This window comes from Pleuronectes platessa, chromosome 18 (genome assembly GCF_947347685.1).
Source record: "Pleuronectes platessa chromosome 18, fPlePla1.1, whole genome shotgun sequence".
NCBI lineage: Eukaryota > Metazoa > Chordata > Actinopteri > Pleuronectiformes > Pleuronectidae > Pleuronectes > Pleuronectes platessa.
This window is the reverse complement of record NC_070643.1, coordinates 5,117,095-5,143,798: the sequence shown is the minus strand read 5'-3', so window position 1 is coordinate 5,143,798 and position 26,704 is coordinate 5,117,095. Positions and strand designations below refer to the sequence as shown.

Here is a 26,704-nt window from a genome sequence, read left to right as displayed (position 1 = left end):
GTTTTTCTGCACGGACACGATCACAGGATCAAATCCTCTGCATTATTCGGGTGAAAGGTGAAGCAGTCGGGTGCAGCAGACAGAGATAGGAAGTGATGTGTAAACATAGCTGCGTAGATCACGTGATTATGATTACAGCACCTCAACACCGTCGTCAGCTCATATGACCACAATATCTCTTGACACCTTCGACACTACTTTTTCACAGGGAGATATTTGTTTTCTATTTTTCTTCATGTTGGCATCGGTTGGTGTTAATACGTCATCAACCCCCCCCCCCCCCCTCTCGCTCGTGGGGAATCCAGCTGGGGATCCCATGCTCGACGTCTCCTGGATTTCTACGGACATTATACAAGTCCAGGTGGATAAAGTCCACAAAAACTAAGGAGCGTCTCAATCCGACATTTGCGTTCACACATGCATCATCCGGATGAAATACAGGGGAACTGCGGAGTCCAGTGCATGTCTGAAAGCAGCTAGAGAGAGAGAGACATAGTAGAGCTCATCCTTGACTTCAGCTCAGGAGTTCTCACTATTAGCACGCCAGTCTGATGACTCACAGGTTCCCATTCATTACACTGCCACACACACACACATGCACAACACAGGGGTCACTGGCAGGTCACATTTATTCACATTTTCTCACATCGCCCTCTCGCTTCTGCGGCTCTCGCACACACACACACACATTAACTGGCTCACACTCCTCCTCCTATCCCCCCTCCCCCCTACTCCCTGTGGGCAGGGATTTCCCTCTACTAGAGATGAAGAGGGGAGGGGGGGGGGTGGTTGGGGGAATCTTGTGAGGATGGGGAAAAAATAGCATGGTAGATAGTCAGAGAGTGTGAGTGAGAGAGGGAGAATTGTGTGACTTTTACATACACACACACGCACGCCTCTCCCCCCATTCATCATTTCTGGCTCTGCACTAATCTCCAGGGACTCTTGCTTGCCTCTGTAGCCGTGGGCCAGGCACTAGGCAGCAAGGACACAACCCCACTGACGGGGCATCTCTATCGCCAACACCCCCGCCCTCACACCCCTACACCACCACCCAAGCTCCTTCTTCATACTAACTGGAGGCCTGACAAGCACCCTGATGTCTCCTGTAACAACACCCCGGCGCTGACTCAGTGCCCCGTGTCTGACAGCCTGGTTCTCGGCCAGACTCGAGTAGCACGTGGTCGATCGCGGTCGCTCCTGGCAGCTATAACAGGAGTCCTTCCAAATACAAACAGCTTCCAGGCGACAGCGTGGTCCTTTGACAATCCCATCCCCACGCCCCGAAAACCTCTGGTATTACTGACTGCAAGTGTACACTTTTACCCAACCCTCAGGTCAATGAAAGAATTGGCATGCCTAATGCAATGCCCCTAAGAGATGTGATCTTGGAATTGTCCGGAGGATGTAAGGTGCTGCCGTGCCTGATGCCATTCACTCCTCCAACATATACCACAGCAGCAGCAGTGACTTATGGACTCCCCATACAGAAGATGACAAACTATGGTCTATGATTGGCTGTTAATATTGTAATTAATAGGAGACTATAAAACACACTAGTTTATACTCAGATGACAACAGACAAATAGAGTAAGGAGAATATCTTGAACTGCACAAAAGCAGGCAGCACCCGAGGGATACATGAAATAAGTTTTCATTGATTCAATACGAGTGCAGTTTATTTAAAAGGATGAAATAAATGGTGATGAGATGCAGGAGGATGCCGGCTCTCACCTGGGCTGGGAGGCTGGATTTTTGCCTGGTTCTTTTTGGTGTCTGCGTTGAAGATGTCTGGGGGCGGGTCCTCGCCTCGCTCAATCTTGCACTCAAAGGCGTACAAACACTGGATGTACTGTTTCTTGAGCGAGCTGGCTGCGCTGCTCGACGTGCCTACGTTCAGGTTGGTGGCCAGCTCCCTCCACTTCTTGTTCTTGTTCACCTGGTGGGCGACAGAGAAAGGGGGAGGCTTAGAGAGCTGCAAAAAAAAACACAACAGCTTCCTTACAAGAACAAAGCTGCCTGTTCTGATCTGTGATATTCAGGCATACCTGAGTGAGGCCCCCAATCTCCTTGACGGAAACGTAGAGTCTGAAGAGGTCGAGAGGCTTGCGTCCCACAGCGGGCAGGTTGTTCATGCCCATGGCCTTCTCCTCAGCGAAGGCCAGGAATCTGTCCACCCACATCTTCCTCTCTGGCTCCGGGCCGAGCTCATACAGACGAGTAATCTTTTCGTTGGTGATGGTGGACGAGCTTGACTTCTACAGCACAGGCAATTGAAGGCAATGATGAGTTGGGAGGAAAACCATCAAAGGAGCCACAAGAATTTTGTCGCGTGGAATCCGAACTTTTACCTTTTTGGTTTCAGGCTTGGGAGTCCCTTCCACTTTGTTGTTTATCTTCGGAGCAGGGTTCATTTTATCCATGCCAAACTCCGGAGTGGGAGCCATTCCTGGGTGTTTAGAGGTAATAAGAAGAGGGCATAAAACTAAGGGATAGCTAGTCTATAAAACTATTTTATGGACAGAGCACACTCAGTAGTGCTAAAACCACCTAATCAAGGCTTAAGTGTAGATTTTACTCACCAGGGGTGTTGTTGGCCACGTTTGCTCCCATTGGATAAGGCCCTGGCCCTCCCTGGTTCATCATACCGTGCATGCTGTTCATGCCAGGGCCATATGGAGAGCCTGTTCCCATCATGCCCTGGGACATGTTTGGGTAGCCAGGAGGCCTAGAGGTGAGAAGGCTTTTTAAGAAAGGGCATTGAGAGAACCAAGACACAACTAGCTGATAACGTTTTTTATCATTATCACAAAGTAATAAAGATTTAGAGGCATGTCTTGCTTGATGCTGCACATTTTACTTAGCTCACAGAGTTTAGCTTATTCAGTAGGAAACATTAATTTACTATATAAATACATATAGTTCTAACAACTGCCACATGAGTGTCTCTTTATAGACTGAGCTGGTGTTATCTAAAAACATGTCAGAAACCACCCTTGCCATATTTTTTCTAATACATAACTTTGGTCCTCTGCCATTTACGCACAAGAGACTGGCTGCACGAGGGAAGAACCAATCACTTTTCATGATCATACAACCAGCACATACAAGCTAAGACACACATGCACACACTGAGCTGAAACCATGAAAAAAAGAAAAGATAAACTCTCCAGGCTCAAGTCGTACTGACCCTCGACAGTCAAGTGCTCTTTTAGGACTCATTGAGACTGATGCAGACAGTGATTTCACAACACTTACCTGTTGTGAATGGAATTAGTGGGCCCATGGTGCATGGAGGGGCCACCATCCTTCCTGTTCATGCCTGGAGGGGGACACATCCCGGACGCTACCTGAGGAGGCAGGCCTGCCATGTTAGCGGCCATTCCAGGACCGTAGGGCCGAGGACCCATCTGGCCCGGGCCTATTCTACCGGGAGGCATGTTTCCATAAGGAGTCCCGCTTGCCTGACCAGGCATGGGGTTCATGGAGCCACCCATTCCTGGGCCAGTGGGGTAGTTGGCGTTGGGCATTGCCGTGTAGCCGGGCTGTCTAGGGTAACCTGGAAAGGTCGAAATGGAAGAAATTCAGAAATCAGCCTGCTGCCCATTTCTGATGATGTTTTAGGGCATTCGGTTTTATTTCGGAATTGCGTTTGTCTAAAACAGAAAATTCTGTGGTAGAACCTTTACTAATTTCTTACAAACTATATAAAGCGTTTCAGCAGTCCAGCTCTAAATTTACCTCTGCACTGCCTGTTCTGACAAGCAGCCTGATGAAGCAGGCTTTATCTAGCCTTTGCTGTTCACTGCTATGACTCATACCAGAACTTCTTCAAAGCCCACAGAAACCATCGGAGACTTCAAAGTGAAGCGATATCGTTTCATAAATATATGAAGTGAGAGAAAACTTCAAAGCTTTTTTGAAAAGCAGAGCTATCTATGAAACTGATGGTCGCAGGATGACAACTGAAAACTCATTCATAATATTTTTAGGTTTTGGAAGAAAAAAAAATCCCAGAGTTGTGTGCATCACTCAGCACTGTACTCTCCCCCTCTGCACTACTATTTTATTTATCAGTGAAAGCCTTTTATTGAATTTATTTTTATTTGGGGGGCTTTATTTTTGGGAGGAGAAAGAGAGCAAGCTGTGAAGGGGGGAAGACAGAGAGTGGAGGAAGACATGCAGCACAGGGCCGCGGGTCGGATTCGAACACGGGCCCCTATGGGTGAGGCATATCCCGGATGGGCACCGCCCCAGTGAGAGCCTTTAAAAGCAACAACACCCATGCCTCACCTTGTGGGCCGTACTGTCCCCCCTGAGGCCCGTAGTTTCCCATGGAGTTGTTCTGGGGGTAGGGTCCCATCCCACTATGCATCTGGCCTCCTGAAGACTGACGTGGAGATAAGGCGGAGCCAGGTTGTCCAGGGGACCCGTATGGGGGCATCTGAGGGTTACGCATGTACACTGGAGAGGATTGGGAACATCATTAGATGCATAATTTAAAAAAATGTGGGGAAAGAAACTCTGTATCTGCTTAGGCATACTGCTACATAACACATTATGTTTCGGTGTGAAGAACCTAGCTCTTTAGTTTCTCCCAAACACAGCAGTACAGTGCGTCTGTCTGCAGTTACCCTCATTTGACCTCGCAAGTAGATTAAAAACTAACTCTGATTTAAAGATTTAGCCTGCTGGAGTATTTACAGAAGGAAGGAATGAGTGCAAATCCAAACAATCACACCTAAAAGCTGCCTAGGATGGGGCACACATTCTTTCACGCTGTTGGCCACTCAGCAGATGAGGGGGTTTCTCTGAAAGGGGTTTTCCTTCAGTAGCGATTTGAATACTTAAACCTCTCGAAGCAAGTCTGCACACTCACCCCTTTCCTGGCCCATGGCTGACTGGTTCATGGAAGAGTGCAAGATGCTGTCCGATTGGACGCTGGGCGGCCGAGGAGGCATCTGATTACCTGCGGGACGGCAACAGCACAGGGACTCAGCAACTTTGGAACTCTCACTGCCACAGTTTTCTATAGTCTCTGCTTGTCCCTAAATACCTTTCATCAAAATTACAACAAATTAAAGCCAATAACTAAATTAGCTGCCTGCTTTGAAGCTATCCATAATCAGTCCTCATGAGTTATCTGGTATCATGTTAGGAGTAACTTAAACTGCATTCAGTGATGCACTGAACACTGGAGATCCACCTCAGTTTCTCCAGAGGAGGAATATGTGTTAACGCAAATGTCAGAGTGAGAGGCTCCAGAGTTTCTCCGGACTGTCTCTGCCTGGCCACATAATGCAAACTATAACTTGCTTAGGTTAATTTTGATGTACATATTGTCAGTGCATTTTTGTTCTTTTATTTTGCATGCACATACTATGATAGAGAGTACGCCTATAGGCCCATTTCCCTGAGTTTTTTTTATAATCTTTCTCTGATATAAAGGTTCAACGGATCTTATGTAAATCTTATCTTAAGATAAATCTTAAGTAAAACATTTTGTTGTAGGTTATACTGCATTTTCAGAGATTTAAGGCCTTCAATAAATATACGAAAACTACGCTGAGGCAGAAAAGTTTGATATACATATATACAAAGTAGACTACTACATTTGGTAGAAGAAAAGTGTTAAAGATGCAAGTCCAGACATGATATATATGTCATATACATATGTCATCGTGTAATTTGGGTGTAAGAAGACATCTGTCATTACATGACCATAGTAAAACCTCCAGTAACATTTTGAATTCATGGTATAAAACTGTGTTCTTACCTGGCACAGCAGCTGGAGACAGAGGACCAGTGCGAGAGGTGGTGACGCTGGCAGGGGAACCCACAGGCGAGGGAGAGGGCCCACGTATGCCTGGCAGGTGGGGCGAAGTGTGTGGAGAGAAAGGCGACTGGGCGGGGTTGCTCTGCTCGCCCTGACTGCTGGACACCCCTGAAGTGCTGACCCCTGGGCTCAGGGCCCCCTCTGTACCAGTGGGCAGGTCGTCGATGGACCCCGACAGATCCTGCAACAAGAAGAGCGATACAGGTTAATGTTGTTATTTTCTACAAGGGAAACGAAGGTGACATCTTTTAACTAGTAATCTTTTATGGCTGGGGACTTATGTGTTCTTTGCATGTGTGTTTTATTTTATACATCATTCCAACAGTTTGTAATTTAAACCGACAATAGGGTGGGAGTTTTTTGTAAAAAAAAAAACATCCATCAAACAAATAATTCTCTGCAACCCTTTGAGTAAGCTGCAAATATAATAACAAAGTGGTAAATTAAGTGAAAAAACCCAAACACAATATCAAAGGCAAATCGGTTTCTCTCTCTCTGTGTGTGAGGGGGAATGTAAACAAAGCAGAGTTTGATTCAGACTCCAAAATGTAAAGAGCTTGAGAAGGCCGTCTCTGCATTTGGAGAAAATATAAATCATATTCAAGGACAATTAAGAAACAAATTCTTCTGCTTTGTCCTGCTCATACTTGTGAGAGGAGGGTGGGAGCGTCTTATTTCAGAGTCAAATCAAAGTCAAGTGATTTTAAATCCAAACAGCTACTGATTCACTGCAGCAACCATTGCGTTGTGTCTGTTATTCTCTCATACCAGACTACCACCCTGTTATAGTGCAAACACACATTCGGGCAAAATCACTTCTTTTTTTTCCCTTTCTAAAAATACTCCACTTCACTGCCATAATGATCCATCTTGGCAAGGAGAACTCTGTTTGTGTGGCTTGCAAATAGAAAGGGGGGAGGGTTAGGTATTTGAAGCAAGTCATCTTGGGAGGTAGTTGAAATAACTTGTGCTGGGGGTTCAGGCTCTGGTGCCATGTGGTGTTGTCATTGAGCCTCGCTGGCTGTGACACAAAGGCAGGCAGGCAGGCAGGAAGGTAGGAAGGCAGACGGCGATGATTATGTTTGTGGGAAGGTGAATGTTTACACACTGGCCACTCACGTGGAGCCCATGTGCTTGCTCAGAAATGCAAGCTCATCTGCCAGTCACATCGGAGGAGGGGGAAAATGGGAGGGAGGAGGAGGAGGAAAGAAAAAAAAAAAAAAAACACTCATTGGAAGGTGGCCAACTATTCCCATAGAAATCTCACACTCACAAGCTGGCTGCAGCCCCGAAGCCGGCGGTTTTGCACTTGAAACGGCGCCCGTTGCTATTTTTGGGACATGACCTGATGGAGGAACCCCAGAGGGAGTGACAGGAGGAGAACGCTGATTCAGAATCAACCCCACCCCCCACCCAACCCATTCCCTCTGCCCTCCCTACATCTCTTCCTCCTCCCCTCACTTTGGGAAACTGCACAAACCTGGGCCCTTTGACCGATACGGTTCATGTAGCAGCTACAAAACCATGCAAAACAGCCTGAGAGCTTAGTGAAGGAGTTACACTCTGAAGTGTTTCATTGACTGATACCCAAATTATTTTCAGAAATGTAAACACAGGAAAGAACGAGGCAAAGCAGCGCTCTATGAACGCCACGGAGGGATGAGATCTTTATTCTCTGCGGTGGAGAGCAGAGATCAAACTGCGTGGCATTCCTTGCTTAAACAATCATGGCGGGAACCTTTTCCCAGCAGCAAGCGGTGTCAGCTGACCTCTCTCCTCCCAACCAGAACCACCCCACCTCTGCTCAGACATCACAAGACCGGTCATCTGACTGAGGGCTTGGTCTTAGGGCCCTGGCCCGACTGCCGTGATGACCATCTCAGCAGCAATGCCAATGCTCAAAGCTGCCGAGTCACAGCCCAAAAGAAAAGAACGGGGGAAAAATGTAATTCGACAACCCTTTCCTGACACAGACCACAGTACAAAGAAGGTCAGAGGTCAGTTTCTGGAGTTACGCCCCAAGGAGTTACATCTCAGCAGGAGGTCTGACACACTTCAGTCATGAGACAGGGACCAGGTATGAAAAGAGCAGGCTCCTCTCGGCTCAACATTTCATCCACTGCCTTATATGATGTTCCAGCCAGAACATAAAACCCTACCTCAAATTTTTTCATTATGTTACCTTTAAATCCTTTCAGTGTTTTCTTTAAAAAAAATTAAATGCCATTTTTTTTAATTCACTCAAACCCAGGGCATGTGTGATCCAGCGAATAGTAACTGTCATATGTTGATGTCACAAATGGCTGTGAAAACCGCAATAGGATGTTATATTGCTATTAAGACGAATACATGTCTACATAAGTAGACAAAGATTGTCAACATCTTAATTTGATTGCTTATTCAAAGCATGGCCTGATTCCAGTTAAGTTTATCAAGAAAAGCCATTAACATTACCCTAACCCATAATTTGGTTAATATGTACGTGTCTTTGAGCATCGTTAAAAGTGCCAAATAAATGAAATGTATCATTATTTTCATTATTATTAGTGTCCATGTAAAGGTCATGTCCAATGGAAACTCACTAAAATATCAATCTTCTTTATTTATTCCTTGATGACTCCCTTTCTGTTCTAAATCCTACTGTCTACACCTAGACATGGCAAGTGAATGCACATATTCAAATGATATTCAAATCCCAACAACAGACCAGTTATGTTGGTGAATCAGAGCTTCACAGAAAAAAGGCCATGATGTTTAGTGTTTTCAAGACCATCATTTAAATTGATCACCAGACTGGACGGGACAGGATCTGGGTGTCTTACTGCCTCGGCTAAACAACTGCCTTGGGAAAACGATGTGAACTCTGGTAATGTTTCTATGAATTCTATATGATCACCAGACTGTAAATAATCACTGTTTACATCTATCACTTAAATATTTATCCACTATCCATCATATTAAAGTCAGAACTTGAGGCATTTTTCATTTCTCAGGGGAGACGAGGACTTGGCCTCAGCCTGTAGCCTGTGCTGTACCTCATTCTGTTACCCGTAGCAGTGCAACAACCATTCTACCTTCTCCAGTAACAAAATTATTAATTCAGTTGATATTTCAATGTTTTCATGTTTTTGAAAAAATGACAATTTCCTTTGTGTTGCCATTCAGTTCTGCAGCCATAGCACAGTCAAAGGACAGAATGGTTCAAGACAGGGTTAATGACACACAGCAGTAACAAAAGTATGAGAGTAAAGCTTGGCACACCCTCTGTGGGTTAAGTACTGTATGTCAATTAAATCCAATACATTTTTAACCAACAGATGTGTTCATTCCCCAACAAAAACACTGTTTCAAAAAGATGATGAAAAAATCTTGTTGAAATTGCTTCAGGTTGTGTATTAGGCCGAGCTCTTTAGCATTGTGATGATATCTGACAACGGGCAGCTCCCATCCCTCTGCCTGGATGGGCCGAAACATTGTACACAGACACCCACACACATCCTTCTACATCTATCTTTGCGGGGTGCCTGTCATTGACATAATGCATTACCTAGCCCCTTACCCTGACCTTAACCATCACAAATGAATGCTTAACCCCAACCCTGACATAAATCATCTTTTATTCTAAACACTAAAACCAAGTCTTAACCCTCAAACATATGTTTGACCTTGCAAGGTGCCGCGTTTTGATCTCCACCAAATATTGTGGAATTATGGTTTTCGGACCACGTAAATATAGTGAGACAAATGCACACACACACTAGCTCCTACCTACTCCCACTCTGCAGCCATTGATTTTTCCCAGCTCAATACTGCACAGCACCAGCCTGTTCTGCTGACTGCACAAGCTGGACAGCGAGAGGAGAGGAGGGGGGGGGGGGATGGGGAGCGGGGGTTGGTCTGTGATACTGATGCTGCCGAGGCTCTGCTTCTCAAACTGTTCATTATTAGGAGGCAAATGATGAAGGAGACACGGATCAGGCTAGGCGAGGAGTTGAGGGACGATGGAGAGGCTAACTTGGAGTGTGTATGTGTGTGTTTGTATGTGGAGGGAGGGTGTGATGAGCTGGAGGGTTACAACCAAATTATCTATGACAAATATAACTGTTGATAACACGAGCGTATGAAAAATACAGGAAAAATGCTGTTTTTCTGCTCCATGAAGGAGGTGGAGAAAGCTGTGTTGTGGAGAGGAGGAGAGAGCTGCAGTTCTTGCTGTGGAAGCTTCTCTATATGGCAGCCATTTTGTGTTTTTCCCAGCACTGCCTGACATGGAACTATAGAGCTGAGAACAGCAGAACAGCCTTCATGGTGTTTGAGGTTTGAAGAGAGGCAAAAAGACAGGTTTATATGATGAAATTTCACTTAATATAGATACACTAAAACAATTCAATCAAATTTCTTCAAATGCAATTATTGTTCATGAATGTGGAAAATGGCAGAGGGTCTTTACTCTTTCCACAATTCCCATATTCTCCACTACTCTTCTGAGTGTGCCTGTGCTGTCTCTGAGTCATCTGCTCTGCTCTCCCCCGTCCTAATGTATTCCATTTGCAGATTACTTCACTGAATCAATCAAGCCATTAGTCTGCCAAGCCAGCCGATTTCTTTTTTTCTTTTTTTGGTAGGTTTTGAGAAACAGAAAGTGGGAGGGTAGAGGTAGCGTAGCGGCCCTGAGATAATGAAACATATCTGGAATGTGTGACCCTGGCCAGTAGTGTAACTAGATCCAGTGGTGGAGGCGGCAAGGAGGGAGGGGAAGGCAGGAGAGGAGGGGGGGCAGAGTTCATCCCTCAGTCACACTCTCCCTGACCCAGTCTTCTCTTGTCATTCTCAGACCTCAGGGTTTCACCAGCTGCCTGGTTGGCAGGATTCCTTCTTCTCAGGCCTCCAGATGTTTAACACAATATACAGGGGGAGGGATAAAAAAGAAAAAAGCTCACTCACTCCAGACGTGCACGCTCACACATCCTCTGTGGTGAGGTGATAGATGAGGAACGGAGAAAGAAAAGGGAGATAGAGGAGGGGAGGGAGAAAAACTGGCTGCATCTCAAGGGCTGCCATGGTTACTGTGATCCACGTGGTTGACACATTAGAGCCGACACAGTCCCTCCCCCCTGTTGCTGCCATCCCTGTCTGTCTCTCTCTTTTTTCTCTCGCTGTGTCTCTCGCTCTGTGGCCTCCCTGCGTGCCTGGCAGGGTCACAGTGCAGTCAGCTACTACAAAAGAAGAAGCCCGTCATTGTTACAGGAAATGCAGACGTACCAAAGCTGCGCCCACCCCCCACCCCCCTCACTCCTGCTCCACCGCCACCACCGCTTTAATTACACACTCAGCCTCCGGGCCTTTGGCGAGGAGGAAGCCTGGGAGACACGCACATAAACATGGAGAGTGGACAAATACAAGATGACAAAGCCTTGAACTTCTTTGCCGTCTTTCCTAAGTCCCCGATGTTTATATTTATAAGTTGACGACCTGGTCAGTGATGGCTTGTCAGCACCGGGCATCTACCATTCAGTCAGGGCAAAATTAGCTTTTGATACCCGCAAAAGGGTCATGGGAGAAGTCCTCTCTTCCTTTTAAACATAGGATCAAGTGAAATTGTCTCTGCATATGCTCTAAAGAGGGTTTCTCCCAGCTCAGTGTGTGAACATGCTGACTTGACTTCACTGAGCACAGATGCTCATTATCTCAACACAACGATCCTAGCGCTTCTATCTGTCACAGACAGATGACAGATATACTGGGGGCGCTCAAACTAAATAATATTCAGGCCCTCTGGTCTAAGAAAACACAGATCGACTCCATGTTGCATTACCATGATAAGACGGCAGGAAATGTCCAGATGTTGAATAAGACGATTGACAGGTGGGTGTCACTGGCACCTCACCTCAGCCACCTGCCCGAGAGTCCCACCTACATCCAGGGGCTGTGCCCAGCTACAAAGGGCTTTTGGGAAGTCCATCACAGGCTAACAGAGAAGCAGATTCTAGTCCCAGCTCAAGGTTTGCAGGGCTGAGCTCAACCATAAGGGGGCACTCCCATCCCACTATGAGGGAAGAATTGGAGAAAGGAGGAGAAGCAAGGCAGGCCCCTGTCTCATACAGCAAAGCAGCAGCCATTACAGGGTTTCACATACAGCACAGTCTGATGCAAAACTCTCTATACAGTTAGGAGAGCCGATAGATGCACAATGCAACCTGTGGCCATGTAGCCACACCATGGTATAGATATGAAATATTGAACATGGCTAATGATTGTGTTTGAATGTCAAATTAACATGCAATAGTTCTGTTATTTCATTTCTCCAAAATGTTGACTATCAACTACGGTGGATGGTGACATCAGTGGGGTGACTCGGTGCTCCGAGCCTTGGAGCACCCTGCTGGGATTAGTTATCTTGCCTGAACCATCAGCACCACAGACACAATGTCTGCTACCTCCACAGACGAGCTGGCTTCAGCTCCCCAGAGATTACCTTCACACTGCTACTTCATCACAAGCAGCCAGGTGGGATGGTTACCAGCATGGACTAAAAAGTTAAAAAAATGAAACAGTGAACCAGCAGAAATGTTGAAAAAGAGTCGAGGGAATAAAATATACAATTCATTTGACGCTGATCAATATGGTTCTGCTTTAACATTCCTGTGTGCTTCAGGCTCATAGTCAAAAAGAAAATAAAGGCCAACCATGAATCTTCATCAATGAGTGGGGAGTTCTTATTTTAAAATGCTCCACATTTGCCTAATTAAGCTTCACTGAGGGGGTTACAAAAAAGGGGGTGTGCAAGAACACTGCAGCAGCCTGTGTGTAGCTAACACACAGTAGATGCAGGGATGTGGTGAAGAGGAGGAGGGAAGGGGGGCAGTCTGATTGCTGTGAATAATGGGGAGATGGTGTGTGCGTTGGGGGCCTTTTGTAGAGATCACAATAGTAGCAGGGAGTCCCAGGGCAGCGCACAGATGCCCAAGTGAGGCAAGCAGCTGCCCAGCCTGAGGTGAGGGGTGCTGGGATACGGCAGATCATGGGGGCTGGAGGGGCCTTGGACTGAGGCAAGGAGGAGGAGAGGCGAGAGGGGGAGCTGGTTGGGTGGGGAGGCTCCAGACCTCTACAGCCAGTCCGCCTGCTTTCCAGAGCACCAACGCCCCTCCCCTCCTACTGTCAAAGACACATAGCATTTCTAGAGGGCGCTACTAAAGCAACCGATACCACCAGTGAATTGATTGGAGAGGGGAGAGACGGGGGGAAATAATATGGAGGTTATTTCACGGAGTGAGCATTAATTTCATTGTGAGGTCAGTTTCATCCATCTAGGCTCGGCAGCTTGTTCCAGCGAGAGCAGGAGAAAACAGAGGACAGACAGTGCTGCAGTCAGCCACAGTCTTTGTGCTGCAAAACTAGCTCAGCCCAGCAGAAATGGAGGCAGAGGGGAGGGGCATGAGAGAGTGTGTTTGTGCGAGTGTGTGTGCGAGTGTGTTAGCAAGCGGTGAGCGAAGGGAGAAGGAGAGTGCGCTCTGTGCGTTTGTGTGTGTGCGTGTGTGTTTGTGCGTGTGTGATTGTACGTGTGTGTGTGTGTGTGTGTGCGCGCGCACAGGTTCACAAGAGCAAAACAGGGCTCAGGGTTTAGCTGGGAAACAATTCGCTGAACCAAATGCAAAACAACACACTTTGTCAGCAGATTGAATTTTCTCAAGTACATTAATTAAAAATCACATAGAGGAAAGGAAGGGGTGAGACAGAGAGGGAGCAGGGGAGAGAAACAGACAAGCTGCAAGGAGGAGGGGGGTGAGCGAGAGGCACCCTGGAATCTGAATAAGACATGCCCACACAGGAAGCAAAGGGCCCCAGAATAGCAACAGGAAACTGGCCCCGGACTCTGAATACCGTCAAGCGCCAGAGCTTCACAAAACAAGGCTGCGCTGCACAGCGTTATGAAAGCTGATTTACAGAGAGAAGAGAGAGAACGAGGAAGGGAAGAGGAGGAGGAGGGGAGGAGGAGGGCGCAGGCAAGGGAAAGAGAAAATGAGAATTTAGATAGAAAGAGGAACATGGGAGAGGCAGAGAGAGTTTTAAATATATATTTATATACAGTATATATAAAAAGAGGGAAAGAGAAAAATACTGCAAAAATAACTGAGCCTAATATTGAAAAAAGGCAGAGAGGGGGTTGGGTTGGGAGGGAGAGGGAGCGGGGGGATAAAGGGGGCCGGCCTTGTCAGGCTGATTGCTCCAGAGCTATGTCGCAAAAACAAGCTTAGCTGCCGCAGGAGAGCAGAGCTGGGCTGGGCTGAGCAGGGAGCGGGGACTGCAGAAGGGGGCCGCGCAGAGTTGATCAAGACTGGAAGATCTCTCAGTTCCAGGCCGGGAGGCTTGGCACATAACATTAATGGTCATTAAGGCGGGGAGGGGGGGTGTTTCAAAGTGGGTGGTCTTTCAGGCGGCAAATGCACCGGGTTAGAGTGGGATTCTTGCCAGGGTGGGGTGGTGACAGTCAGTGATGTAGTGATGAATTACAAGGCGGGAAGAAGAGCACCAAAGTAGGCAACCCAGTTGATGAGGTTCAAATCAAAACTAATAATAAATCTAGATAACAGAAGTCAACTCATAGGAAGGCAACACTGCATGTGCTTTACTGTATGGCCTCCTATCTATTACATATTATACTTGCTGTGAAAGGCAGTGAAATTTAAGTGGGGCTAAATAAAGTACATCTACTCCATTACGCCGTAGTTAATAGGGAAATATAAATCAGTGACACAAATTAAGCAGACAGCATAAATCCTTGGCGCTTCCTTTTAGATAAAGCCGCTCCAGATGAAGCCTCTTGTTCAGGAAGGCGAGAGAAACAGGGGGGATAGGCGACAGAAAAAAACTAACTCAAGCGAGAGTGTGTGACCAACATGTGACCTTCCTCTCAAGTGTGGACGCCATTCAGACACATCAGAGAGGGGAGCACCACAACCAGTGGGGCGGCCCCGACTGGGATTAGGCCCACAGTGGAGAATGGGTGTACAAAAGAGTTGGGAGAGGACAAGGAGATTTAAAAAGAGAAAGAAAAAAAAGAAAAAGAAGAGAGGTGGGAGGAAGGTTAGGAGGGTGGAGGTGGTCTTGTGGTTATTCCCATGGGTTGACATGAAGAGGAAGTGTCACATCCAGGGAGCATGAAAGCCTGACAGTGACAGCAAAGACTCTGCTGCTCTACTTCTTCTGGAGGCATGATGACGTAGGAGGGCCACGGGCCGAGGCTCACTTTCACGCCAAAATGCTTTCATAATTAGTTCCCCAAAATAAAAATACCAGACAGGAGACTTAAAGACTTATTGGGTCAAATAAAAAATTGCCTCAGCGTTCGGGCCTCTCTTCAACACTTCATAAAACAGACATTTTTACAAACAGAGTGCATGTGACACACTAAATGACGTCACAGCTTACTTAGCATATGCCCACTGTTGCTTTGTCTAATGTGCATGCGCCGGAAACAACAACAACAGCAGCTTTATGCAGTTTACTTTCTATTTGGTTTGCCTGTCTAGGTCCATTTACAAGTTTCACTGCTACATTGCTAAAGCTCCGCCAATGGATGTTGCATAATAGTTTACATTTACAAGCTCTGCTGCTCTCCTCATAACAAGTTGTCTGAAGTTCAACTGTATGAACATGGTGGAGTGGACCTTTTAAAGTGGCTATTCATTATAGACTAAGTCAATTATGTGATGCATTTAAGACAGAGAGCAGTACAAAAAAGTCCTTGCTCTGCCTCCTCTTTGCTCTTCATTCCTTTCCTGGAAATTCCTTGAATGTCATTAGGTCACAGGGATATTTCGAGACCAGTGCTTTCCAGTTGTTCTACTAATAGGCAGCATTCACTATGATTATTTGTAGATTAGCATCAGCTAAGTCCCTGGACTTCAAAAGCATATCGCGATTTTTTTAAGAAGAGAACCATGGTTCCAGGGAACTGACTCAATGCTCAACCGTTTAACTGTGCAAGCCTGTCGTGGAGCCAGGGTAAAAACAAACCAGGAACCAGCTCGACCTGCTCAGCTAGTTCCACCATCGCTGCCTGTGTGTTTGTTCCACCCTCCCTCCCTCCTCCTACACTTATCCACAACCCTTTTCTCAAACAGACTGTTGCCTTCCTACCGGTGCATTCCAGCAGGCGCTGAGCCTCCTGCACTCCCTTTACTCCCACCTCTACGGCAGCCTAACAGACGCTGGTGTTTTTAGCACCTGGCTCAAACAGATCCATATGTACTCTGGATGAGGTGATGTCTTGCTGGCTCTGCAACTCAAGTAGCTAAATGTAGCTTTCCCGCTCAGCTGCTGGTGGTTCTGTTTTTCATATATGTTTTTAGGCAGATTAAAACATGTTAAAATATATACATGTGTACAAATCACTGCAGGTCGTTACAAAATCTACTACTATTGTCTATCTAATCAAAACTGTAAATATGCTACGAACTTTTTTGTCTCTGTATTTGAAAATCATCCTTATTTGGTCAACATAATACAATTTCATTTAAGAAACTACCCAACACTTCCCTCTTAAGTAGATGTGCACAAACATGTATGAACACTGATCACCTAGAATATATGACACCGGAGAGGTAAGAGAAGTGTTTGCTTGTTGTGGAGCTCCGACACATCATTTGAAACTTTAACGCCGGTGTCAATTCTCAAATTTCATAACCAATATGATATTATTTTGGAATCAATTTATTATATATTAACCTATGAATTACATGACAACTTTAACAACAAAATGATTCTCCCACTTTGACAAAACAAACTAAACCTCCTGTATATATTAGTGTTTCCTTTTGTTGAAAGGGTATTTCCATATTAGCCCCATTTTTAAGGCAATATTGATAAATTATCAATTATGGAACAGACATACTTCCCGCTTAGAGGGATAGTTCACCGAAAAATGAAAATTATCTCATTATCTACTCACCACTATGACAATAGAGTGGTGGATTAAGTGTTTTAGTCCCCAAAACACTTTAGGAGTTTCAGTGGAAACAGTGTTTCAGCCAAAGTGACCCCTAGGCCAAAAACCCGGTGTAAATGACGTTGTTTCATGTCGAATATGAATGCCGGGGCTTGCAGACACTTGGATGACACCAAACTAGGAGTATGGCGGTATTTTATGTTTTTTCTGTTGTTTTGCTACGTCTGAAGAAGGAGTCACTGCAACGCTTTATTCCAACTGAAAACCCAATATTGTTTTGTGGACTCGAGCACTTCACCCAATCCTCAATCGGGATAGTGGTGATTAGATAATGAGGGAATTTTCCCCTTTCGGTGACCTATCACTTTAACAAATTTAATATTCCATATTGACTGAAAGAGACACTGACATGACTTGCGAATTTAGGTTGTTACATGTGATTTCAGAATTTTGCTGAAACTGTTCACACATATATTGCTGCTCTTCTCTGAAACAGCCACTTTTTTGCCATTACTTCCATTCTCACTCTCCTGTGGTGAAACATGCATAAACACATAGCTGTCTTATCTTTCTGCACCACAAACTGAAAGGTTTGCCGTTCTCTCGTTTCTCTGATCAAAGACCATCTCCATTTATTTTTGACAGTTTTATTGATCTGTAAAACGTTGGCGTTTTCACTCAGTAAAAGCAAATCCATGTCAGCCAACCAGAATCCCCAGGTTGTTCCGTTACACACACTTCCCCTTGGTAATAGTTATTTGGATCTACACTGAGCTCATAACTGGTATCAAATCAAATTGATTGAGATCTGTCATAGAACATTTAATCCCTTTGTATATTAAATGGAAAGGCATCTTATTAGTGATGCTACGCATCTAACGTCTGGAAAATCTTTGTGAATTTTGGGTTGATTACGCAGCCAGATAGGTTGTGTCATTTTTTTATTCAAGATTTTTAAACTCTGGAAACCAAGTAAATGGTTTTGATAATTCAGAGTTCATGAACATACAGAACAGAGTTAGGCCGAATGAATGTATTTCTATGAACTTGACAAATAGGAGTTTCCCGTTTCCAGCACTTTTCTTTATCTGTGGCAGAGCTTGTGCGTAATTGGATATCAAAGCAGCTCCACTTCCAGGTAGGATAGGTATCACTGGTGCACATCAACTCATCACACCTGTAGGAGTCAGCTGTTTTGTTTGCGGCTGTCACAGTGATTACTGTTAGTTAGTGTGGTCTAATCTGCACACAGTGTCAAATGCTCTCCATAGAGGTGCAGGGGGAGGAGGAGGAGGAGGAGAAAGGAGATCTGCTCAGCTCTACCTTAGCCAGATTAATGACTCGCTCAGCCAATCACACAGCACAGATAGGGAATCCCCAAGAAGTCAGAAGGAAAAAAATAAAAATAGTGCTGGCCTGGCCTTCTCACCCAATGGCTGAGCCCGCAGAGAGTTGTATAAATAAATAAGAGAAATAAATAAAAGAGGAGGGAAACACATCCTGAGGGCATCCCCTACTGGCAAAGACAGCGCTGCCTCTCATCCCTTCCTCCCTCCCTTGCAGAATCTCCCTCTCCAACCAATCACTCACACTATTTGAAGTTATTTGATTGCACTCCCTCAATACTGCACCCCCCCCCCCCCCTCCCCACCCTTGGCCACTGACTCCACTCTCTCACTTTCATTCTCTCTCATTAATGATCTCATTTCTCACTCTCCTTCCCTGAGGCCTAGAATGAGGTTAGCTCTGCAGTCTGACCTATAAACACTGCCATGGAAACTGCAACGTGTTACAGCGAGACACCTCTTTAGCAGGGAGGATGGAGGGGAGGGAAAAGGGGTTCTCTCACCTTTATCTTAGCCAGAGGGCTATCAGACGCCAGATTTACTTCACTTTCAACAATATTTTTCCTGGCAGAAATGCCCCCCCACCCAACACACATCTCCGATTTTTTTAACAAGGTCAAGAGAAACCTGCGCTGCTTGAACACGTACACACTTCTGACATCAGCTTGTTGTTGTGTATTGTGTGTGTGTGGAAGTCAGAGGCAGCGGAGAAAGGAAAGGTTTTTCCTTTCTATTAGAGAGATTGAGGGGATGCACTAAGTAACTCTTTCTGTTATATTACTATACTTCAATCCAAGTTTTAGTAATTACTGTCATTCATATCCAGATATTGCTATATTGAAAAATGTTTGGAAGCAAATTGAAATTGTATGTACAGCTTTGAATTAATGACTCATGTCAGTAATTTAGCAGACACATCAACAGACAATAGTAAACAAAGCTGGGAATCCACGCGTGTCTGAAGTCCAGAGTACTAAACATTGATTCTTCACTTGTAAATCATGTAATACCCACAGTCGTTACAGCTCTGAGAAAGCATTAAATGTCTATCAGATTGCTCTGAATAGATTTTTGCTGCTGAATCCAGGTGGTCGGTCGACAATCCAAGTGCACAGTGGCCCCAAAAAAAACATTTCCTTCACATTTCTCTGTATTTTCCTCATGCAAAGCTGGTTTATGACTGTTTCTACGACTATGGGTTAACTGTTACTGCTGTACAATGGTGTTTCCTGTATTATAGAACAAAGAAAATCACTTGGTGACAAGACAAGAGTTCCGAGAAATAAACTGAGTTCTAGATCCAACTTGTCTGGGAGACAGACGTTATCGGCGAATTTACTGGTCCTTCATTGGAGTTGAATTAGGACTGGCATCAGTGTCACTCAGTGTCATCACAGTCACTAATTACTAAGGATCCCTTAACACAGACAGCTTAGTATGAAACCATAAGCAGTTTGTCTGTCTGTACTAAAATCCAGGCAAGAAAAATAAATCCATCAAGAAAAGGTAGCAATGAGATTGATCTTCTGACATGGGTCTACAAATTCTATGTTCAATCCCTTATTCAGCTCTAATGACAAGATGTCCGTTGCTTTAACCGACTGCATTCTCTGGCCATAGCTGAGAGAAAGATCATCAAATACTGGACTGACTTTTCTCATCGGAGTAAAAACTGTAACTTATATTAATACAAATTAAAGAGGCGGTGGGTGTCTGTGAAGTCCAGTGGATGAAACCCTGCTACACTAAGCACGAGTCACTTTTAGATGAAGATGACAATGGGGCTCACCGGCAGACTGGATGGCCGACCCTGCATGCTGTCCTCTTGACTGCTCTTGCTGGAGGCCATGGGCTGGTTGGAAGGAGGAGCACTGGACTGGGAGCTAAATGAATCCTGGGAGAGTTCCTGATCACAGAGACAAAGACACATGATACAGTGATCTCCAGTCTCCACATCATGTATCCTGTTACTACTTATTGGCTCTATGATATGTGCAGGAAGATACAACTGCTGACACACGCATACAAATCACAGATCTCAGCTGAGCTGGATAAATGACGAGCGAAATGATAGCATTGTAGCGTCACCATAGGACAGAGGTGGCACAGGAAAAGTTGTGTTTTACTTCACATCTCATTGCATCACCTGGTGCTTCATCTTAATGTTCTTTTTAACAGAAATTTGATTTGACCGGAAACGTTTCACTGGATGTTGTGTTCTGTGTTCAAACTCTTTGTATTTACTATTCAATTGATTGACTGGAGCCTCTTTAATTAACTAACTAATTAAACTTTAAGGAAGTCATTAATACTGGATGCAACATATTTAAGACCATATATCTGTGTTCTTCTCTCCTAGAACCAGATTCCTTCAATATGTTGTTATTGTTTCTAGCGACAAACCTAATGAAATGCATCAGGATTTGATGAAATCCACTTTGGAAAGGAAAAGTGCACGAAGGGAAAAAGTATACATCTAGGTTTCTTCAGCAATCTAAGCCCATATCAAACAAGTTATAATATTGCAGTTAAAACAATGGGTAATGGCCAATGCAAGGCGAACAACACTGAAGCAGCGCACAGCAGTCACTCAGATGAAAACAACAATGACAACATGCCTTCCACATGCCTTCGGAGCCGCTGGCCAAGGCTCAGGGTGAGACACATGTTAGAGGAGGAGGAGGGGGAAGGAGGATTTCAGAACGAGCGTGCCAGTATCACCGCAAGCCAGCGGTAAAGATTGACCTGTCTGATGCCTGCTGTCACAAAGTCACAGGGTCACTAAAACCTCCATCTCTTACCCTCGGAGGCAGTTAGAAACATTAAAGTAAAACCTTTCAAGAGTTTAAACCAATGATTTTTTGATTTTCTACTATTGGCCCTGCACTAACTTTTATAACCTTTTTGAAATGCAAGCACTAAAAATTAAACTAAAAATGTTGACACATGGGCTTGTTTTTTACTGCCGTATCCAGTTTGTGGGGCAAAGGCAATGATTTACAATAAAAGCAAACGGTTTAAGCTCAATGGTTTAATGTTTCCTTCTGCTTCATAGGGTCATGAATAAAGGTTTTAGTAGGTTGCCTTCAAACAATCATTTAGTTTCAGAGTGCGTTGATGGAGGTCGCTTTAGATCTTTAAGGGGTTAAGCAACAAATTCAGAGTTAGACTTAGACCTCCTATAGCTGTTTCACATTTAGATCCTTATAGAGATCCAACACGTCTCTTGATGTGTTATGTTACAGAAAACTGCATATTGTTCATTCATGTTTTTCACCCTAAAATCAAGTAAGACAAGAAGACAGTTTTTGGTTTGCATTAATATGTAAGGCAGGCCAGGGCTTCACTAAGGCCCTGATACAGTTCAGAAAATGTAAAGAGCATGGGTCAGCTCAGCGATCTCCTGCTGCAAGCAGTTATGGAAACACAGATGTGGCTGACACAGCACATTATAGCCAAAGTGAGCTCAAAGAGCTGTGTGGTGTAGTTACCTGTGGAGGAGGTGGAAACCTCTGATATGATGACTGTTGCTGCTGCTGCTGCTGCTGTTGCTGCTGCTGTTGCTGCTGCTGCTGCTGTTGTTGTTGTTGTTGTTGTTGTTGTTGCTGTTGTTGTTGTTGCTGTTGCTGTTGCTGCTGCGGCGGTGTCTGAGAGTAAGGTGATACTTGACCCTGTTGATGACCTGAAGGTTGTTGGGCTTGAGGAGGCTGACCTCCTGGCTGTGGTTGTTGTTGTTGTTGTTGTTGTTGTGAGGGCCCTTGTTGTTGCTGCTGTTGCTGTTGTGGGGTTTGCTGCGGGGATGGCTGCCCTGCTCCTGGGGGTTGTGGGTAGCCAGGCTGGCCCTGAGTGCCCTGCTGACTTTGGGGACCAGGACCTTGCTGCTGTTGAGGCGACTGCTGCTGCTGCTGCTGCTGCTGCTGCTGCTGCTGCTGCTGCTGGGGAGGGACGTAAGGTGGCTGTCCCGGCTGAGACTGTGAGGTCTGGCTATAGGGAGGCTGTCCTGGGGAAGGGCCGTGGGGACCTTGCGATTGTTGGTAAGGGGGTCCTGTCTGCCCATGTTGGCCAGGAGACTGTGAAGGGTGGCCCTGCTGAGGGTAGGTAGGTCCCGAGCTTCCCTGTGGTTGAACAGGATAAGTAGGCTGTTGCTGGCCAGGTTGAGTCGGGGGGCCGTGCTGACCATAGTATCCCTGGCTCTGTTGGCCATAGCCTGCGGGGCCCTGCTGTCCATAGGTTGACATCTAAAAATGAACAACAACAAGATCAGGAAGGATCGATAACAGTTCTCCTTGGGAAAAAGGGAAGACCGCTCAAGGCTGGAGTATAACTATAATAACCCAACATAGCTGAATTGCCTGGGAACATAAATAGCTTCCTTAAGTAGATCACAGATTTTACTACAGGTTTACAATCCTCAGCCCCTCAGTGGAATATCAATCACTACCTGAAAATAGTCTGTGCACTGACAGCATCCTTTCTAGAGACGTAAAAATATATAAAAATAACCCAATATCCAAAGTCACCTCTTAGATTTTTTTACCCTTCATTCTCAGCAGAGTAATCAGAGCATCTCTTCATCTTACTCAGAATAAAAGGAGATGACAACTGTTCTCTCTGTCTGTAAGAGAGAGGAGTATGTTCCTTGATATAAACTGATCAGTCAAGCCGCATAAGAAAGGCCATCTAAGTGTTGGTATTCAGCTGTGTATTGCTTTAAATTACAGCCATGAAAATAGAAATTGAGTTTTGACTTCATCTCCTTGAACTTCAATATGGGGCTTTTCATATTCTATCCGATCCTGCGCGCCGAAAGCTTTTCAATACAGCGTTTTCGTTTCATTACCCTCAAGAAGCATGGAAAGAGAAAGCGCTGACCTTGTGAGGAAACATAGTAATAAAAGAGGAAGAAGAGGAAGGAGAGAGAAAAAAGCCACGTTATTTAGGGAGGGTTCTCAGCTACTCAAGAATTCAAAGAAAATACTAGTGAAGAATTGCCACACATTTAAAACAACATGAAGTGGCCGTATTGTATCGGTCCGACAAAGGGAGGGAAGCCGTTTTCTTCTCTGCAGGGTACTTATCGAGTTCACGGTCAGACACCAGGCAGGCCAGTATGAGATAATCACATCACACAATGGGCACAAGACCACAGACAGCGGATGTGGAAGAAAAGGCTTCACTCTACGGGATTCCCTGCATGCATTTCTCTGTTAAGACGGACTGCCTGGCTAAGAGAGTTCAAGAAGGGGCTTATTCCTAGCTATGAGTGGGTAACTGTGGCAAACTGGATGTTTGCAATTTTCAATTGGACAACGCTGTCAGAAAATGTTGCCCACTGTGCCGGCAGACACAGAAGATTTCCCCAACTTTTGCTTGGAAGCATGAAAATAAACCAGAGAGTGAAAAATGTATGAACCGCTCTACATGAGGCTCAACCTGTAAGAGCTTCTATTTTCACTCAATTTGCGGTTTCAGGTGGAATCAGTTGCTAGATTTTGGGTGTGTGGGATCTTCATCTTCAACTCTGCTGGTGGTCTATGATCCTGTCTGAAACACAGTCAGACAATTTCCAGAAAACAATTTGACAGAGCCAGTTTTGCTTTTTTTCTTGAAGCTAAACTTCCTTTTCAGACTGGAGTGATAAGATCCTAAACGATTATGATCATTAGTAATTGCCTATTAACAGAATCTCAGTTTAAACACCTGCAAACCTTCTCAAACTTCCAATGAGCTTGTTCCCTAAAGTACCTGAAGTGACTGTAAGCTACCATTTTCAACATCCCTGTAACACTCAGTTCCTCACCAAATAAACACTCTAGTGCCTCAACTTACAGGAGTGTAAACATGTTAACTTGTGGTCTTGACTTTAAACGAAGCTGTGCACCACACATACCACAAAAGTTAATCAGGCAGGAAGTCTTTCACTTTGAATAATGTACTGTTTGATATATTAATTTGTCTTACTACCAACAGAGATGTAGCATAGGGTTTTGGTGATTACAGCCCCTGCCTATCATTTCCTCAGTTCATTCAGAAGCAGGCCAGGTTTGGCTCTTTCATTCAGGGAACACGGAGTGCCATACTGTCACATCGTTACAGTGTTACAGTTGTCAAAAGTGGACTGGACAAATCCACTTCCCTGCTCTTTAATATGCTGCAGTCTTAACCAACGCAGCCATTTAATATCCGAGTTTTCCTCCTCATTACACAGCTTAGTGACATTATATTTGTTCATTGCAACACTCGTGTTTATGATTGCTCAATTAAATTTGCCTTCGACTTGTTGAACTTGATGCAATCTTTTACCTCTGACCAACCTGGCTCCGGTCCCAGACATTAACCTGCTGCACATTGAGGTCAGCCAAAATAGACAACACACATCTTTCCTAATAAATATATCATCTGAATATGGTTTGTACTTAAGATACGGAGATTAACAAAAGCTATTTGCCGTTTTAATTACAGTCTGTTCTAAACTCAAGTGGGATTTTGCAAATGATAAATCAACAAGAATTTCTGATCACCTCAACAATGTGGTGAAGAACCTGCAGTTTCTCTCAACAATCCAGAGAATGATATTAGAGTATAAATCAGTGGGCTGGAATTGCAGTTAAAGACATGCAAAGAAGCATCTCAAATCACATTAAACGGGGTCGTACAAGATGGAAATTAAGATAGTGATCTCAATTATCACCAACCTGCTGTCCGTACTGCATGCCAGCCATAGTGCCGGGTGTGCGGCTCTGCATCCCCATTGGATATCTCTGAGGCCCAGGAGGTCCATAGGCCTGGCCTGGGTATGAGCCTCCCTGTTGGGGTCCAGGCCCTGTGGGAGGCCCTTGCTGCTGCTGGGAGTAGGGGTTGGGTCCTCCATATGGCTGGCCACGCATCTTCCCTACCTGGTCCATTGGGCTAGGAGGCTGAACAACACAGAGAGCACATCGAATCGATGAGTTAAAACAGTGGATGGCTAGACCGGCAATTCTGGCGCCAAAACCAAGATAATTATCTGTCATTCACTCCTATAAGACTCTTTGGTAAGACACATCCACAGACTCTGTAATGATGCCACTGATGGTAAAAACTCCCCAAAAAGATGACAAAGTCCAGGTCAAATATAGCACGAGTTGTTTGGAGGTTTTCTTGAAAATTACTCAGCAAAAACTCCAAGTGAAGAGTCTTCCATTTCAGAGTGTCGTGCAAGCGTCATCTCATAAACCAGTCACAGTATAATCGAGCAAATATAGAACAAAAAGAAGGAGGGGGAGGGAAAAAAACAGTAGTGGATTTACTTTCCTACTAGAAAAGGGAAAAAATTGGCTATGAATGAATGAATAGGCCCACTATATCCGCCAGGAGCGTTTCCCTGCCCAAGAGATCATTGTGCCAGTGGGTGGATACTGTTACAGGGGAGACGTCGGGGAAGGTTTCTACGAAAACAAGCTTAAGGAAGTGGAAGTGTCTGCGGTGACTGGAGCTGAGCCCACCCCTCAGCTGGAGCCATGTCAGGATGGAGGGCGGGGTGGTGGTGGTGGTTGTGGGGGCTGACCTTGGCCTGCTTGGACTCAGGGAGATCCACAAGGCCTGTGCAGGCAATCTTACTGGGCCAAACATCTTTCTCTGGCTGGAGAAGCAATGTTGAAAACAGAGAGCAAAGGAGGAGGAGGAAGAGAAGGTGGGTTCATAAGGAGGTAGCCTCACCAGTCAACAGCTACGAGCCAAGGCTATAAAGTGCGTTATGATGGTGTGTCTGTGTGCACAGGAGATGAGGTTGATTGAAAAACCCGAGAACAAAACAACAGTCCTCCAGGGAAATAAAAAAATTTGTACAATTGAAGAAAATTGGATGCAATGTCATTTCCAGAGTAAAAAAAAAAAAAAAAAAAAAATTCCCACAGGGGCTCGAAGAAACATGGGGATCACACTGGTTGGCACGATCCAATGGCATCAACTCATCACACAGTTTGCAGCCCCTGTGTGCTCGCATCAAACCCACCGTGGCGGCGTCTGCAAGTATGAGCCTCAATGGGGGCTTTGAAGTAGCAACACCTCCTGGCCTGCTGACCTCAGGCAGCAGACACAAAGCTTTCATTGCTTCCCACGCTTATTAATCTGTGTGTGTGTGTTTTTCCTCCCCCCCAAAAAACCTCTTTTCCTTGGTTAAGGGAGACAACCACCAGTGCTATTTATAGCCAGCGAGACGGAGAGGGCAGTCTGCCGAAAATGTAACAGGTCCCAGCTGCACTGCTGTTTGAACCTGGGCCAGGCCCTGCTCTTCCTGGGCTTTAATAAAGCAGCAGGCTTTGGCACTCTATGAATGACAGTGGTGCAGTGAGAAAGAGGAGGTCGGGTGGGGGGCGGCCCAGCAGTAGGCTGGTGTGTGTGTGTGTTGGGGGAAGACTGTAGGTGTTGGAGGTTGGGGGGGGGTTGGATCAACAGGTTGTCAGGGCGGTCAACCAACATTATGCAAGATAACATATTCCACTCCAGGTTTTCCCTGTAGCCTGCCCAGGGCACACACTCCAGAGGTCCTCCAGGTTAAGGAGAGTATTTGTGTGTTGTGTGTGTATGTGTTGT

At 45.3% G+C, this 26,704-nt stretch overlaps 1 protein-coding gene across 1 annotated transcript in view; it reads right to left on the bottom strand.

The window, feature by feature from the left end:
• The window catches only part of arid1ab (AT rich interactive domain 1Ab (SWI-like)), a 52,940-nt gene that overhangs the window by 7,193 nt on the left and 19,043 nt on the right, over positions 1–26,704 (bottom strand). The window contains exons 2-12 of the mRNA XM_053446040.1: positions 24,826–25,047; positions 21,622–22,368; positions 19,920–20,036; positions 5,777–6,017; positions 4,880–4,969; positions 4,294–4,464; positions 3,259–3,559; positions 2,583–2,728; positions 2,352–2,449; positions 2,049–2,258; positions 1,735–1,939 (exon numbers count right to left, since the gene is read on the bottom strand). Coding sequence (XP_053302015.1) covers positions 1,735–1,939; positions 2,049–2,258; positions 2,352–2,449; positions 2,583–2,728; positions 3,259–3,559; positions 4,294–4,464; positions 4,880–4,969; positions 5,777–6,017; positions 19,920–20,036; positions 21,622–22,368; positions 24,826–25,047 — 2,548 coding nt within the window. The remainder of the gene's footprint in view (positions 1–1,734; positions 1,940–2,048; positions 2,259–2,351; positions 2,450–2,582; positions 2,729–3,258; positions 3,560–4,293; positions 4,465–4,879; positions 4,970–5,776; positions 6,018–19,919; positions 20,037–21,621; positions 22,369–24,825; positions 25,048–26,704) is intronic.